Raw genomic sequence first — 16,507 nt, 5'->3', positions numbered from 1 at the left:
ATAGTGATACAGTAACAATGGAGATTACCAGTTATTCTGGCTTTGAGTTCCTAAATATAATTTTGAAAAAGGCCAGCAAACAGCTAGGTAGATTAGTCCATTGATTTTGAAAAAGACCTAATAATTTACTGATAAAGCAGTCAACTTAGCTGTTTTTGTTTGGGGGTTGGTGGGATGGGTGCTCAGATTCTGGCCTAACACACAGTAATTGCTTCAGCTCCCTTCCTGTCACACAGAATGATTTGAAGGAAAAAGAGTGGTTCCTTCAGGGATGTCGTTAGGCGTCGGACATCGGACATAGACCGATTTAGAGGCTCAAATGTCCGATTCATATTGCCGCATGGCTTTCAGATGTCCTATCGTTTTGAACTTAGCGCTGGCATTGTCCGATAAGAACTCAATTCCTTCGGACAGCGCGATTCCTTTCAAGATACACATTTTCAAAAAGCGACCAAGCACTCTCGCGTACAGGTGCACTGAAGTTGTGCAATGCGGATCTTGCGTTTGGGTGACACCCGTCTGCAGCACATTAAAGTTAGGAGTATGGGAGACAACTCCAACTGACTTAGTCTTGCGTCTGCTTTTGCTTTCAGTTCGAGACATTTTGACGAAGCGCACTGAGTTATGCCACCGAAAAATAAAAATAAAGCCTGCCAAAGTTCAACAAAAGCTGAACACGTTTGGCTATTCAAGGGCATCCTGTGCTACATTAGGGTCAAAAACAGGGGTTAACTCGGCGAGCGTCATTCTTGAAAATGAAACAATTCTGACGTCCTATTGAAATTTCTGAAAGCGGTCAAACGTCCTATTGATGCTGAAGAGCTGGGAGGACATTTGTCCTATAGGTATGAATATGTAGCAACATCTCTGTTCCTTTTACATTTGATGCAGCACTGGCTAAGTTTTCAATGTTTTTTTCTTTCTTTTTTAGGTTATTGATTTTTTTACAATTGTGATATTGTTTCCTACAGAAACATACATAGTACACTATTAGTTTTAGTCTATTACTATTTTTGGTTTTGCAGAACGGGGGTTGGGGTGGGTCGGCAGTGCTTGTTAACTTATTGATCAATGGCATCTGCCGTATTCTTGAGACTGTTAAAATAAAAAAAATCACCTGTATGTGTTTGTATGCAGATAATAGCTGTGAGATATAGTGTTTTCACTAAATAATAAAATACATTTTTTTAAAATTGGAAGTATGAGCGATGCAGGGAAGAGAAAAAGTGCAGTGGTACCCTCTTAAAGCCTCTTAAAGGCTGCCATACTCGTAGCGTTCATTAATTAATTCATATTGTTTACATACATGTGCCAATAATGTTATAAAACTGTACCTCAGGGGATATAATAACGATTGGCTGTAGCTTTCGAACACAGAAAAAATTATTTCAGTATTGCAAAGTGGTGTTGATAGTGTCGAATGTAAACAGAACAGTCTCAAACGCCATCTTTGGTTCGTGACGTCAACGGTCTAAAAATAGCCCAAGTCCTGGAGAACTGTTGCTAAACAATGCAATAAAGAATTAATTATTTCTCGTAATTGGTAAGGACTTCAAACCTAAAACTTTGCAGGAAGCTTAATTTATACATCCCAGCAACGATGGGAAAAGCCCTGGAAGTAATTAAACTAATTAAATAGGACTTTGTCAGCCTTTAAAATCAGATGAATCAGGTTTGAAAATGCAAGGAGTTTAAAAACATGGAGGTGACTTTACGACAGTTATGAACAGCAAATCGGAGAAAGTAAGGGGCGAGACTGTTAGGGGGGTATGGAGAGGTTCTGATGCGTTAAAATAACTGCACACAGTTTGTTTGTACCTGCTCAACAGTAAGCCTTTCTTTTACTTTTTTGGAGGGGGTAAACTGCCCTGGCGTTGCATTTTTGTTGAGTACCATGATGACAGTGTAAGTCAGTATTTATTTGTGGTGTAATGTTAACGTCTACCTTTGCTTGATTCAGTGACGGCAGCGGGAATGATTCCCAAGTGGTGGACGCACTCTGTGCCGAAGAGCCAGTATGGGTGCCGTGCCGACACACAAACTTTGAAGCCATCGAAACTAACCCTGTAGCAATGGTTTGACCACCAGGAGACGCCCAAAGAAGCTTTGCTGTAGTTTTAGTTTGCTTTTTCAGAATACACCTGTCAACCGCTGCATTCTACAGAGACAGGTGTTGACAGCTTGCACTGAACTTTCTAGTCATTTTTGTGCAATATTTGTGGCTTCCCAATTGTTGTTTCCAGCCATCAATCGCACTGAACACCCAGTCAGCTCAGTGTGTGGATCTATAGACTTAGGGCAATAGCTGACGTACCTGGCATTTGTGAAAAAACTTCATTCACTCATAGATCTGTGATTCTTCTTTATGCTTGTGTAGTGTACACTATCAAAGGGAGGTTATCTTGGACTTCCAGTACAAAGAGTACTAAACGAGGCTTATTTCAAGGAAATGAACAGTTTTACAACTGTATGTGATAACAAAGGACAATAGCTTCGTGACTGGCAGCAATGAAGATGAAAAATGTATGCCACATGCCGGTCTGCTTCTGTGTTGAAATTGGATTTTGATCAGACTTGTAAACGTATATTTGCTCAAGGCTGTTATTGCGTGTGACCGGTTCCCTTGGAGGCAGTATTACTAGTCAAGAGTTGTGTGGGCGGGGGAGAAAGCGCTGCTGCTGATAGTATTCCTGTCTGCATACCCCCTAGCCTCCGTCAACAAGAAAAAACGGCAGGTGAATGAACATAGTATTATAACGTTCCATAGTCTTCCTCATCTTTCTTCTATTGAGTGAATCATTTCTTTGAGTTTACGTGACACTTGATGTTCATGAACGGACTGTGGATTGGCTCGAAAAGCTTTTATTGATAGTCTGCACTGACCGCTTCATACTCTGGAGACTGCAAAAATAGAGAAAAAATTCTAGCCGGAAGGTATCAATGCAAACCTTCATACTGAAAAGTAGAAGTACAGGATTTTGTGATATTGATCGGCCGGCACCTCATCATTCCAACACGTAGCGGAGAGGTGTGGAGAGAAAGAGCCATGGCGTCAAAACGTAAAGCGGCGATACTCAAGGGAGAAAAGGTGCCGTGCCAGGAGCTGCGGCAGTATTTATACGGCGTGGAGACCTACAGGCAGGCCAGCATGCTACGGAAGGGCAGGGAGGTGCACAAGATCTACGTGGATGTTCACAAGGGACTCAGCTTCATGGATGACCGCTTCTCGCTCACCGAGTTTGGCCGTATGGTGTTAGAGAGCGGCAGCGTGAGAGCGGGACGAGCGAGGAATGTTCGACAGATAGTCGTGGCCAGAGAAACGCTGTACTGCAGCGGCACAACAGGCTGCATGCGAGCCTGTGGAGGTCATGGCCAGTGCATGCCAGGTGAGCTTTCAAACCTCCACATATCCCCTCCCCCACCGTCCACTCCCCCCCAACCCCCTGTAACCCTTTGCGACTTACCACTAAGTGCTCTGCACCCTTTTCGAACAGCATATTTGGCACTTCGTAGGCTTCAGACATTGACTTAATCTGTTATTTTTTTTGTAATTCTTTGTTAGTTAATAACAATCTTGAGATATTCCCCAGAAATGTATAAATGAAATGCAGACGTTTGTGACGTGCTTTCAATCGGTGGTCACACTACCCCTTATGGTTGGGGATTTCTCGCAAACAAGCGCGATGAGCATTTAATGTTAACAATATATATGTGCAAATGCAAAAGTTATTGGTACATAAATGAAGCAAGTAATCCACCTTATGTCCACATGAAGTATCCTTTGGGCTCAAATTGATATTGAATAAAGCTTTGTCTTACTCTGTGAACCAGAAAGAAGAAGCAGCTTTGTCTTACTCTGTGAACCAGAAAGAAGAAGCAGCTTTGTCTTACTCTGTGAACCAGAAAGAAGAAGCAGCTTTGTCTTACTCTGTGAACCAGAAAGAAGCAGCTTTGTCTTACTCTGTGAACCAGAAAGAAGAAGCAGCTTTGGCTTTCTCATCCCAGCTCAACTAATTTTTGCCTTTTTTTTTCCAAAACGTAATTTTATGGTTTTGGTGTCAAACGACTCGGTTGCAGAACACAGTATTATTGTGGCCTTTGTCGTGAATTTGTTTAAGTCAAATCTCCGGAATTCATATGACGTGGCAATTTCTTTCAGATTGCGACAAGGCCAAGACAAGAGGTCATAAGTGCAGTTTTCGCGTCAAGCTGACGATGCGACTAGGTTTCGTAGATCATTGGTTTGTGGAGATCCTCGGCAGTCACAACTCTTTCAAGGATATGGGGGAATCTCCAGCTGCCACCCCGGGTGGTGGCAAGAGCAAGGCCAGTGAGCCCGCTGACTACAGCCTGAGCGGAGACAGCAGCCTGAGCCCTGCCATGTCTGATGACCTGCACCATCGAGACTCCCCCATGCCCGAGGTGGCTGCCCTCTTGCGCCAGAATGGTGCCAGCGCAGCAGCGGCGGCAGCCATATGCGAGCAGTATCGAAGTTCCCCGCCTGTTCTCTACCTCAGCTCAGCGTCCCCTCTCAACATCCCAGTCTTTCCAGAACCCTTTTCCATAAGCGCCCAGCACCGCCATCGCCAGGCCGTTGCTGCGGCAACCGCCGCTGCTGCCATGCAGCCACAGTTGTCTTCCCTTGACCTGAGTTTGAAGACAGAAGTGGATGTGGCAGGCACCAGCAGCAGTGTCGTCACCCCTGACTCAGAGTCCCCCATGGAACTGACCAGCAAGGCCTCGGTCCAAGGTTTGCCTGCCAAGAACGGACACGTGGCATCATCTCTCTTTGAGGACCCGTCATGGCCGGAGAGAAACGAGTTGTTGAAATCGTACTTAAATTCTGGCACCATGCATAAAAATGGCACCTCCAGCGCAGCCAGTAACAGTGTTTCTGACCTGTCCAACAAAAGTTCTTCCGAGCCTGCGCCGGTTAAAAACTACTGGACGTACCAGTTCTCCACGCCAGACCTGTCCCCCTCCCCGAGTCCCAACGAGGGTAGCGAGGACAAGACGATGGTGACGGAGGATGAAGACGCAGAGAGCAGTCTGGTGATTGACGACGAGCGGGGATCGGTGGAGGAGGAAGACCAGGAGGAAACCGTTGAGTGCGAGGCGGAAGACGACAAGGTAGCTAGTCCCGTGGGTGATGGGATTGTGTTGGCATGGCTACCCCCTTTTTACCCCTTGCTTCCTTTTGGGGCCTGTGCCGGTTTGTTTCAGCATGTGCATGGTGCATTTTGTTGACATGCTGTTTTAATCGTTCTTGTTCGTTTTCCATGTTACCGTTTTTAGTGTTTTTTATGCATGTTCATTGTTGGTTAACTGCTGGTGTGGTATTTATTTATCAAGTAGATCCCGACCGGAGGTATGTTGGTGTATGTGATATTAACTGAACGGTGGAGAGCGGAGGGGTTGAGGAGGTTGTTGGTTTTTATTTCATTTACGTTTTATTCCCTGATCATTGATGTTGAGGAATTTGGAGATTCTCCTTTTCTTTTATTCCTCCCCTATTGGTATCACACATGGTGAGGGGTTCCTTGACAAAATGCTGTTACTTACAATGGTTAAAAAAAAAAATTGAAGAAGGCATTATAAGAGTGCAGGCTGACTTCGGTGAAACCATGACAAACCTCACTTGACATTAAAATAAGAATGCCTAAACATGGCCGGGTAGATTCAGTAACTGGTTTGGTAGTTACATCAGAAAAATATCCTTGTGTAATTGAAATGGACGGCTGTATTCAAAATTTATGTAACATTCTGAAAATGTTAATAAATAATGTACAGTAATATATATTTCTGTTTGGAAGTTGACAGTCTTTTCCAGTGATTATTTTTAATTTTATCTTATTGCAAAGGATTCAAATTTTATTATTTTATTTAATTCGCTTTGGGCATTGGGTTGCTTACATTTTTTCAGTTTTGAATATTTCAGCACGTTTTAACCTGCGCATATACATTGTAGTTTTCATGGTTGTTATTCTATGTCTATATCCATTGTGCATACCATGGTAATGTGTAAATTGTGTTTTATTGCTAAACTAATTCATCACAAGTGTCAGAGCTTTAAGAGCTTTGGCTCAAATGTCCGTCCGATTGCTTCAGTAGGGGATACAAACACCGGTGAAGTATAGTGCAGATTTGACTTGTCCTACAATCCAGTTTTTACCTGAATTGTACCTGTGAAAGGCCTAAGTTTAGCACAGGTGAGAGATATGAAGATATCTATTGGTTGACTAAGGAGGAAAACGACTATGACTCAGTTGGTAGCGCGCTGGATTTGTATTCAGTTGGCCGCTGTCAGCGTGAGTTCGATCCCAGGTTCGGCGGAAATTTATTTCAGAGTCAACTTTGTGTGCAGACTCTCTTCAGTGTCCGAACCCTCCCCCCGTGTACACTACATTGGGTGTGCACGTTAAAGATCCCACGATTGACAAAAGGGTCTTTCCTGGCAAAATTGCTTAGGCACAGTTAATAATTGTCTACCTATACCCGTGTGACTTGGAATAATAGGCCGTGAAAGGTAAATATGCGCCGAAATGGCTGCAATCTACTGGCCGTATAAAATTTCATCTCACACGGCATCACTGCAGAGCGCCTAGAACTGTACCCAAGGAATATGCGCGATATAAGCGTCATTGATTGATTGATTGATGACAAAGGAGGAAAAGGACTATGACAGATGTGCCAGCACAGGTGAACAAACCAATTTCAATACTGTTGACATCACACCTCACCTCACCTACGCCTGTGACCCCGTCTGGGGTATAGGCCGCCAACTTTTTTTTTCTTGGCGTTTCTGTAGCTAGTGGTTTTTTTACGGGGTGGGGTAGCTAGCCCCACGCCCAACCCTCCTCCTTTTTCAGCCGGGCTTGGGACCGTCCTAGGCGGAGTTGTTGACATCACAGTTCAAACTTTATGCCCCAGCTGATCTGCTCAATTAACAATTTAAGTAAGGATAGATATTTCAGAATACTGTATCTAATTCATAGCTTGCATGGCAAGTGGCTGTATCGTGGCTTGCAGCCCCCGGAACGGAACGCTGCTCAGCGAAAGTAGTATTACATGTGTACTGACCTTCAAACTTGAGCACACCACGTGATGTTCTTGATTCATTCCGAATCCATTGCCACATCATCTGTTGTGCTCAGTGGCACCCCCCAGTGTTAGCGTAGAGCATGATTTGGAAATGCATGCCAATGAAAAAGTTTGAATGAAATCCCTTTCGATGAGCCGTCCTAGATCCTGCATGTCATCTGTTTTGCATTGTGAGTTTTTTTTCCCCAATGAATTGTTCCAGGTTGTGGGCATTGATGATGTGTTATTTGCATTAGGACCCCCCTCCCTCAGTATTTACTCTCGATGCAGCTGATACTGTGATAATATTTATATTGACAGGCAGATAGGTTTTATTTTGTTCATGGCATACTTGCACTTGTAGACAGATGAAATTAAAATGTTGTTGAAGATTAGATGCAATGGTAGAATGGTTGACACAAACTGGAGGTAGACGTGAAGCAGAAGATTTGTGTTTCATCCGTTGTGGGAAGTCAGGTAAAACTTCTTTCACCTCTCCTACCCGTGAGTGTTCTTACCCTGGAAGCAACAGTAGAAGAGGTTGGTGGCTATACCACTTGTTCTCACATTTCCGAGAAATTTGATAATGAGAAACTTATGATTGTGCTCAAGATGGTCACTGGATTGTATAATTTGTCATCGCAATTTCAGAAAATGTCTGGACTCCTTAGAATTTCAGAGGTTATTGCTTTGATCAGAGGGGGAGCCTCCATGTTGCAGGAGCTAGTTGTAGTTATACAGTGGAACCCCCCTTTTAAGACCTCCAGAAATCTGAGAAAAGCAGGTCTTAAAAAGGAGGGGTTTCGCTGTAGTCCATTTTTTTTATTCGTAAATATTGAACCCTCCTTTATGCTGGGCAGTTCATAGAAGAGCCAGAGGTGTGGCCGGGATAAAATTCAGAACAGATCCGTTAGAAAAACTGTTGAGATAACAATAGAAATATAACGTTCTCTCTAAAATCATGATGAGTAAGGTGTGGCTGGGATAAAATTCAGAACAGATCAGTTAGAAAATCTGTTAAGATAACAATAGGAATATAACGTTCTCTCTAAAATCACGATGAAACGGTTCAAAGTATGCTTTGGAGATGAAGTGAAGACTAGTGCATTATTTGAGAACGCTTTGTGTTTGTCGATTAATTACCTTTTTCTTATTTTTTTTTAATTATTTTTTTTTGCAGCTTTACATCAGCATGATAACTAAAGGCACCTTTTGCAACTTGAAAAGTGACCAAGAGTTGCACACATTGTGACATTCTGCTGGGTAGCGGGTTTTTTGTTTTTGTTTTAAAGCGGATTGCAATGATATTGACTAATGCTTTGACTTTGAGCATGAGCAGCTTTATGACTCGTTATGTGGGTAGAAATGAGGGACGTTTCTTGAGCTTTTTAGTAGTATGAGACTATGGAGAGACTCCTCAGACTACGTTCCCTCTGATGGGCAGCAAATACGTTGAAACATTGTTGCCTAGAGTTAAATCTTCATCGTTGACTTTGTCTTTAAGTTTTAACTTGTGGGTGTGTTTTGTTCATATGTGACCCTCCACCACGAAATGAGTCGCATGTCACCTCGCACGGTTCTGCGCTAGGCTCAATATAAGTCCGGGGAGTGTCTGGTAACACTGTGATGGTCACCTTAGTCACAGGCTTATAACTCAAACAGTTTTCGCTCTTTTCTTAAACGGTTTTCACCACTGGATAGAGCATAAAAAACTCTTTAGGAAAACGTAAAAATATGAAATTCATGCAAAGGTGACATGTGACTCATTCCGTGGTGGAGGGTCACATATGAGATAAAGTACTCTCCCATATGTTTATCCTTGTGCTTGTGGCACAGACCCATGGCATTATCAGACACTTGTGTAATGCATTCAACTAATAAAAGGGCATCATTATCTCTTGCTTTTTGTCTGTTACTGTTAGTGTACATCTTGTTGTTTGGTGTCCACGTATGTATGTTTATGTAGTTGGTGACCATGTAGGTAAGTTTCTGTGACTGTGTGTAGCGAGGAGGAAAGGTACTGTGTCGGTGGATGTGATCGGCATTGTGACCGGTAGATTGCATGCTGCATGCCATGCAGACACTCACCCTCTGTTGGGTCTGGTAAACAAATAAAGCGGATACCAAATGGTCACCTACCCTCTGTCTTTGTGTCAGTGGCTCATAAGTTTCAACACAATGATTATTTGTATTGCATTTGCAAGGTATAATAATGCTTGTACTCACTCCTATGTTGATACCAGCCGATGCTGTTTATATTAAGAAATTTGAGCTGCCTTTTTAACCCTTTCGCTGCCAATCAAAACTTCCTGACTGCCAGGGAATATTGGAGTTCAGGGTGTAATAATTCACAAAAAATTCTAGCTCCAAACTGGCAGTAGGTAGAAAAGTAAAACCTATGTTATTCTTAAAAGAAATTCAACCAAGAATCTGTTTTTAATATCTAATCATGGAAATAATGCACAAGTGCAGGACGGGTATACCCGTCCTAAGGCAGTCAAGGGGTTAAGAACTTTTTAGCGGCAATTTTTTTAAGTTTGCATGTTTCATGCAGTATGTGCGAGGAATGGAAGTGACATGATGATAGCGCAGGCTTAAGTTTGTGCAGGTTTTTCTGAGAACTTTTCATCAGAAATTTAGAATTTGCATGTTTGGACCATGTGCCTGAGAAATGGAGGTGACATGGTCACAGTGCACCTGTTTAATGAGATACTCTTAGAGGCAAAGTAGTATACTGTGCCCATGGTTTCAAGAACTTTTCAGCGGCTGTGTTTAAAGTTTGCATGTTGCAGACGGTGTGTGGTAAATGAAGGTGATGTTATGATAGTGTTCACATTGTTTTATGAGTCGGAGCCTTGTGGCCAGAGGTGTGTGTGGCAGAGGAAGAGGCCTGAGTGTGTCACTAAAGAGAGAGTGTGTGCTGGGTTGCAGGACCTGATGACCCGCGTGCAGCAGCTGGAGGCCCACGTCACCCAGCTCCGGCACATCGTCCTCAAGGCAGATAAGGCCTCGGCGCGCAGGGAGAAGGCTCAGCGACAATTCGACTTCAACAAGTGAGTACACTCGTCACTCTTTCCTCTTCAAAGAAGCCACTCAGTGGGCGCGTCGAAGGTGGTGTTTTAACTCGACTTGTGAGACCGTTTAAGATTGAAGACCCGCCAGTGATGGATTTCATAAAGAACGAGGCATGTAACAGGGGAGACCATTTCTTGGTATCAAAATTGGCAGAGAAACGTTTTTAAGGCACAACTTGTCACTGCTAAGTGGGTGGTTGAAATGTCTAGTGCGTGTATGTTGTATGTCAAACCAACCGTGAAGCCGTAAATCGACCTCGCAAAGACTTGGCAAAATGTTTTTGCTGTAAACTCAGTGCTAAAGCTTCGTGCTGCCACCTTCGACAAGTATACTTCGCGTAGTCGACTTCTTCCGGTTAAGGACAGCTTTAAGTTAAATCCTGTTTCAATTGTTTGTGTTTCGGCTGGTAACGGTGTGTGTTTTGTGACAGGTACAACACGCGCCACGTTGCCCTGAAAGTTGCCTACCTGGGGTGGGACTACCAAGGCTTTGTGGTGCAGGAAGACTCGGACAAGACGGTGGAGGCAGCTCTCTTTGAGGCTATGCTCAAAACCAGGCTTGTGGAAACCAGGTATGCCTAATTCATCCTTGAGTTACAGTTGGTTATGCTTAGGTATGCAAGAGACAAACAAATAAGACCAAAAAAAAAAAAAAGTCTGTTTACGGTAACCCGACCGACCCTATTTTTTTCGCGCGACCCTAGACTTTGTTTTGGCATTTGGGGGGGGGGGAAAAAAAAAGAAGAAGAAAAAAATAACGTAAAAATATGGTTTTTTGAAAGAAAACAAAATCCCGACCTACCGACCCTATTTTTTTGGCCTATGTTACCGTAAACAGACCTTTTTTTTTTTTGGCCCAACACAAGTGCAAAACGGCAATATTTTTTGGAGCAATTTTTTCCCCCGTGTTTGTTTTTGGATTCATTATTTTTGGAGTCAACTGTGACCCAAAGTAGTGTAAGGAGTAGAATAGGGCCAGGATAGTATTGTTTTGTACTTTAGGATTTCTATCAGTATCAAGATCCTTTTGTCTAAAAGCCTGATTTAGTTGAGAAGAAGCAGAAATTGTGTGGATGATATAGAGTCTGAGAAAAACCGTGTGGCCAACTGCAGTCTCCCTCCACTGCAAGCTGTACGGAGGAAAGGAAGACCTGGAGAAGACGGCATCATTCGTCTCGCTGTCCGGACTGACAATATAACTAGTGTGATCGACAAGAAGAAGAAGAAGTGTGGATGATATATGCCTTTTGAGAGACAAAGGTTGGAAAAGATTTAAAGTCAGAGCATCATTATCTCACTGATCATTGCACTGTCTTCAGGGTGGGCTCAGAGAATGTGTATTCGTACAGTGTTAAACACATGCAGGGATGACAGTTCCCATCACAAATTCCTGAATTCAAAAACAGTTTCAGTATAGATTTCTTGATGCGCATAGCATTCCAAGAGGAGCGAACCATACGATATGATGCAGAAACACCGGAAAAGTTCAGGAATAAAAAAAATAAAAATCCCGATTTTGAGATTTCCCTGCTTGCAAGGTTGGCTGAGTGGGGGTGAATTTATGTGTTTTTGAATTTTTCAGGATGCATTTCTTATCCAACATGATCAAAAATGTTTATGTCAAAGCCAACTGTTTGTGTCTGTTCTCCCAGGGAAACGTCCAACTACCACAGGTGTGGACGCACAGACAAAGGGGTCAGCGCCTTCGGACAGGTCAGTGTTCTCTTGTTTGGTGCCTTTTGACGCATCTAAGTAATGGGCGGTTCTGGTGAGGTTATGCCCCCTCTTTCTTTCGGCTGGTAACGGGCGCCACCTCGCGGCAAGATCACACGAGAAAGGAAAAAAAACTTGCATTGGTCCCAAATAGCATATAGGTTTGGTAACCGTTCGTGTGAAAGTCGTGCATTTTATACGGTAAACAGACAATGGTCGGTTCTGGTGAGGTTATGCCCCTTCTTTCTTTCGGCTGGTAACTGGCGCCACCTCGCGGCAAGATCACAGGAGTTGTCTCGCGTTATCACCCCAGAAGTGCTCATTAGGAGAGTTTGAGGATTCAGCATGCTATGTTGGGCAGTGGTGAAGCTGGCCAGACACAGGCAGAATATAATTAACGTTCAGGTTTCAGCATGCTATGTTGGGCAGTGGTGAAGCTGGCCAGACACAGGCAGAATATATTAACGTTCAGGATTCAGCATGCTATGTTGGGCAATAGTGAAGCTGGCCAGACACAGGCAGAATATATTAACGTTCAGGATTCAGCATGCTATGTTGGGCAATAGTGAAGCTGGCCAGACACAGGCAGAATATATTAACGTTGAGGATTCAGCATGATATGTTGGGCAGTGGTGAAGCTGGCCAGACACAGGCAGAATATATTAACGTTGAGGTTTCCACAGATGTTTTCAAAGCTAGAATTAAATGTGTAATTAAGATCTTTGTCAGTCTGCTGAATTAATTAATTAATGATAATATTACTACTTGTACTACTACCACTAATAATAATGATAATAGTGATAATAGTGATAATAGTGATAATAGTGATAATAATGATAATAGTGATAATAGTGATAATAGTGATAATAATGATAATAGTGATAATAGTGATAATAGGGGTATAATTCAGTAACACTAAAAGGGTCTCATTGTGCACAGATACCCCCCGCGGGTTAGGGGGAAGAATTTACCCGATGCTCCCCAGCATGTCGTAAGAGGCGACTAACGGATTCTGTTTCTCCTTTTACCCTTGTTAAGTGTTTCTTGTAAAGAATATAGTCAATGTTTGTAAAGATTTTAGTCAAGCAGTATGTAAGAAATGTTCAGTCCTTTGTACTGGAAACTTGCATTCTCCCAGTAAGGTAATATATTGTACTACGTTGCAAGCCCCTGGAGCAAATTTTTGATTAGTGCTTTTGTGAACAAGAAACAATTGACAAGTGGCTCTATCCCATCTTTCCCCGTCGCGGAAAGAAAGAAAGTGCACAGAAAGCAGCCCGGCTGTTGGTTATTGGTATGTGTTCAAGTTGAAAGTAGTCCTACAATTGTAAGTGTAACAGCTCAAACATATCTGTGGTGGTGAACATGACGGCTTACATGAGAAGGACAGTACCTCTAGACAGGCCAAGCTGTGTGTGAAATGATAGAGACTGACTGGTGATGGTGCCCGTGTTGTTGTGCAGGTGATTTCGCTGGATCTGCGTACCAACCTGCTGAAGGGGCCTGGGGTTAAGATCAAGGAGGGCGGCACTGCTCATCTTCGCCAGGGTAAGTTTGAAGCGACGGAAAGGTTCTGCACACTTTTTGTGCTTCAGGTATATGGTCTTAACAGACCTGGGAACCCATACGATTTCGCCGTATTTTGTACGCATGATTGTCGAGAATACGCTCAGTACGGTCAGTGGGGAAAAAATACGACGAGAAAAATTCCTAGACTACTTTTCTTCACAAGCCCATCCTGAAGCCGATCCAGTATTTTGGCACATGATTACGTCACTATATTAGCCGCCGTCGAAAAAAATATAATCGGATCGTGTTAATCAATCAAAACAACCAGGCAAACGAAAGTACGGTATTTGGCGAAATCGGCTCCGAGACTAAACAAGTCAAACAAAGGAGAAAAGTGAAAAGTTTGAAGAAAAATATCACACACACACAATTTGTAACCAACACACACATGTAGTCCCGCCCGGAATAAGCTTTTTTGGGATGATTTATGACTTTTGCGCACATTTCGAGCAGACGAAAACACAACATGGCGGCTCTCGCTCCTCCAACTATCGCAAGACACAAAAAACGAAATCTTGCGCGCGCGAGATCCTGATACATTCGGTTTTTCTCTGTACGCTTGTCACGACGACTTGTTGACAAACGAAGATTCGCGAAAGAAAGAGAAAAGCGCCGAGTCTTGAGTAGAGAGCTAATAAAGTACCGGTAATCGCTAATCGAGCGAAATGAAAATCCGCGGCGACTTCCATTAGGTGAATGCTATTCAAGTTTAGGTAACGTTTTAGCCGCATCTTTTTATAAGCCGCAATGCGATTTTTTTTTAAAGTCGCGGCTTGTAGTCCGTCAAATACGGTACAGTTTTTGTCAGTAAAAATTGAAAAAAGCATTTGTTTTAAATGTATAGGTAAACTTAATTAACGGTGTGACGGACGCGCAGGAGGCATGTTTTAATCATGGATGTGCAAACGCTGTGTGGAGTACGCTAATTTTTTTGAAAATACACCAAGTTTGTTTGAGAATACTCAAAGTGCAAAACAGGGGTTCCCAGGTCTGTCTTAAGTTTATGACTGAGCTAGGGTATATCGGGCACCTGCGTTTGCGTGGCAGCAGTTTCTCAAACTGCTCTTGCAGTGCAAACAGAGCTCTCATCCGTTTTCAAATATATTTCAACAGAAGGGCTTATTGGCAAGTTATCAGGCATGCAAGTTGATCTCATGATTTTCTACAATAGTACACACCTAAAGTATCTTTTGCATCTGAGATGGAAAAAAAATGTCATCACAATTTATTTAAAAATAGGGAGAAGATCTTGCTGGGAATGTGATCCAACTGTTGGTTTCTGTGGCTTAAATAAAGACAAGAGGTGGTTGAAAGGAAAGTATTAACTGAATTCAGTAACATTTGGCGCTCTAAAGCATCGCCCCATATGATAAGTGCATCTCTCGAACCCCTTTCCCTGTGCTCTCTGTCTCCCAGTCTGTCCCTTCTTTATAGGGAGAGAGCATGTGTATGTGGTTGTGTGCATGTGTGGGGAAGCAGGGGATGAGAAGTCCAAGGGGGAAGGTGAGAGAGAGAGAGAGAGTGAGAGAGAGAGAGAGAGAGAGAGAGAGGGAGTGGGTGAGGGAGAGTGTGTGTGTGAGAGAGAGAGAGAGAGAGAGGGTGAGGGAGAGAGGGTGAGGGAGAGTGGGTGAGGGAGAGTGTGAGAGAGAGAGAGACAGAGTGTGTGCGAGAGGGTAAATGTGGGGAGTGAGAGGGGTGGGGTCAGTAGAAAAAGACAGATAGAGAGAGAACACTGTGAGAGAAAGTTTGTATGTGTATGTGTGTGTGTGTGTGTGTGTGTGTGTGTGTGTGTGTGTGTGTTTGCTGTTGATCTTGGCACGCTGTGAGGCTGAGTGTCCAGGCGGAGAGAGTGGACAGTGAGATGTTTGAGAGGCTGGGGTGTTAGCTGTGGACCCTCCATGCAGGAATGTTTGTGCGGGGCTCAGTGTTGTACAACACGGGGATAGAAGGGGCAGCCTGTGCCAGGCCCAGAGCGGCTTTGAGTGTGGCAGCAACAACCTTGGGCTCTCTGCCTCAAGGAGCTTGCTTTGGCCGTCGCTCTTCGCCCGCCGCATAACTAGCATGCAGGATTGTTCCCTATGTCAGTGTTGTTGCGTGGTGTCACGCAGCGTGACTAAGACACCACGAGAAGGGCACTGGGAGAGAGGCCCCTCACCTCACCTCACCTCACCTCACCTCACCTCGTGTCACCCCTTACTTTCACACTACCCTGGCTTGTTGAAAAAAACAGAGCATAGATAGAATCTGCGTATATATTTTTGAAGTGTATTTCTTTTTTTTCCCCTTCAGTATGTTTGCATGGTGGTCCATTCTTGGTCTTGGTTTTTGTTTATTTTTAAAATAAAAAGAGACCTTGAGGTATAGATAATGTGACAGGGTTTACTTCTTTCCCTCTGCTTGTCTTGCTTGTACAGATTTTTTCAGTTATCTTGATCACTGTTTCACAGAGAGTAGATGACAGGAGAAACACACACACACACACACACGCACGTGTGCACGCATGCATAAACTTATGCACATGTGTGCACACACACACAAAAACACACACACACACACACACACACACACACACACACACACACACACACACACACACACACACTACACAATACACACTACTGTATTTGACGGACTACAAGCCGTGACTTTTTTTCAAAAAAATCGCATTGCGGCTTATAAAAAGATGCGGCTAAAACGTTACCTAAACTTAATAGCATTCACCTAATGGAAGTCGCCGCGGATTTTCATTTCGCCCGGTACTTTATTAGCTCTCTACTCAAGACTCTGCGCTTTTCTCTTTCTTTTGCGAATCTTCGTTTGTCAACAAGTCGTCGTGACAAGATAGCGTACAGAGAAACACCGGATGTATCAGGATCTCGCGCACGCGAGATTTTCTTTTTTTGTGTCTCGCGATAGTTGGAGGAGCGAGAGCCGCCATGTTGTGTTTTCGTCTCCTCGAAATGTGCGCAAAAGTCGTAAATTATCCCAAAAAAGCTTATTCCGGGCGGGACTACATGTGTTAGGGAGGCCCAGTAAGCGTGAACAGACCACAGAAGACCATTTTTAGAGTG

At 43.5% G+C, this 16,507-nt stretch overlaps 1 protein-coding gene across 2 annotated transcripts in view; it reads left to right on the top strand.

Annotated features, from left to right (window-relative positions):
• LOC138978154 (uncharacterized) overlaps nt 1-16,507 on the top strand; it is a 48,077-nt gene that overhangs the window by 2,812 nt on the left and 28,758 nt on the right. For both annotated transcript variants that reach the window (XM_070350812.1, XM_070350813.1), the window contains exons 2-7: nt 1,961-3,386; nt 4,160-5,130; nt 10,012-10,133; nt 10,586-10,726; nt 11,807-11,867; nt 13,331-13,415. In XM_070350812.1, coding sequence (XP_070206913.1) covers nt 3,047-3,386; nt 4,160-5,130; nt 10,012-10,133; nt 10,586-10,726; nt 11,807-11,867; nt 13,331-13,415 — 1,720 coding nt within the window. In that variant the 5' untranslated portion in view covers nt 1,961-3,046. The remainder of the gene's footprint in view (nt 1-1,960; nt 3,387-4,159; nt 5,131-10,011; nt 10,134-10,585; nt 10,727-11,806; nt 11,868-13,330; nt 13,416-16,507) is intronic.

This window comes from Littorina saxatilis, linkage group LG10, assembly GCF_037325665.1.
Source record: "Littorina saxatilis isolate snail1 linkage group LG10, US_GU_Lsax_2.0, whole genome shotgun sequence".
Taxonomy (NCBI): Eukaryota; Metazoa; Mollusca; class Gastropoda; order Littorinimorpha; family Littorinidae; genus Littorina; species Littorina saxatilis.
The sequence above is the reverse complement of the archived record's forward strand: the minus strand, read 5'-3'. Positions and strand labels throughout refer to the sequence as shown.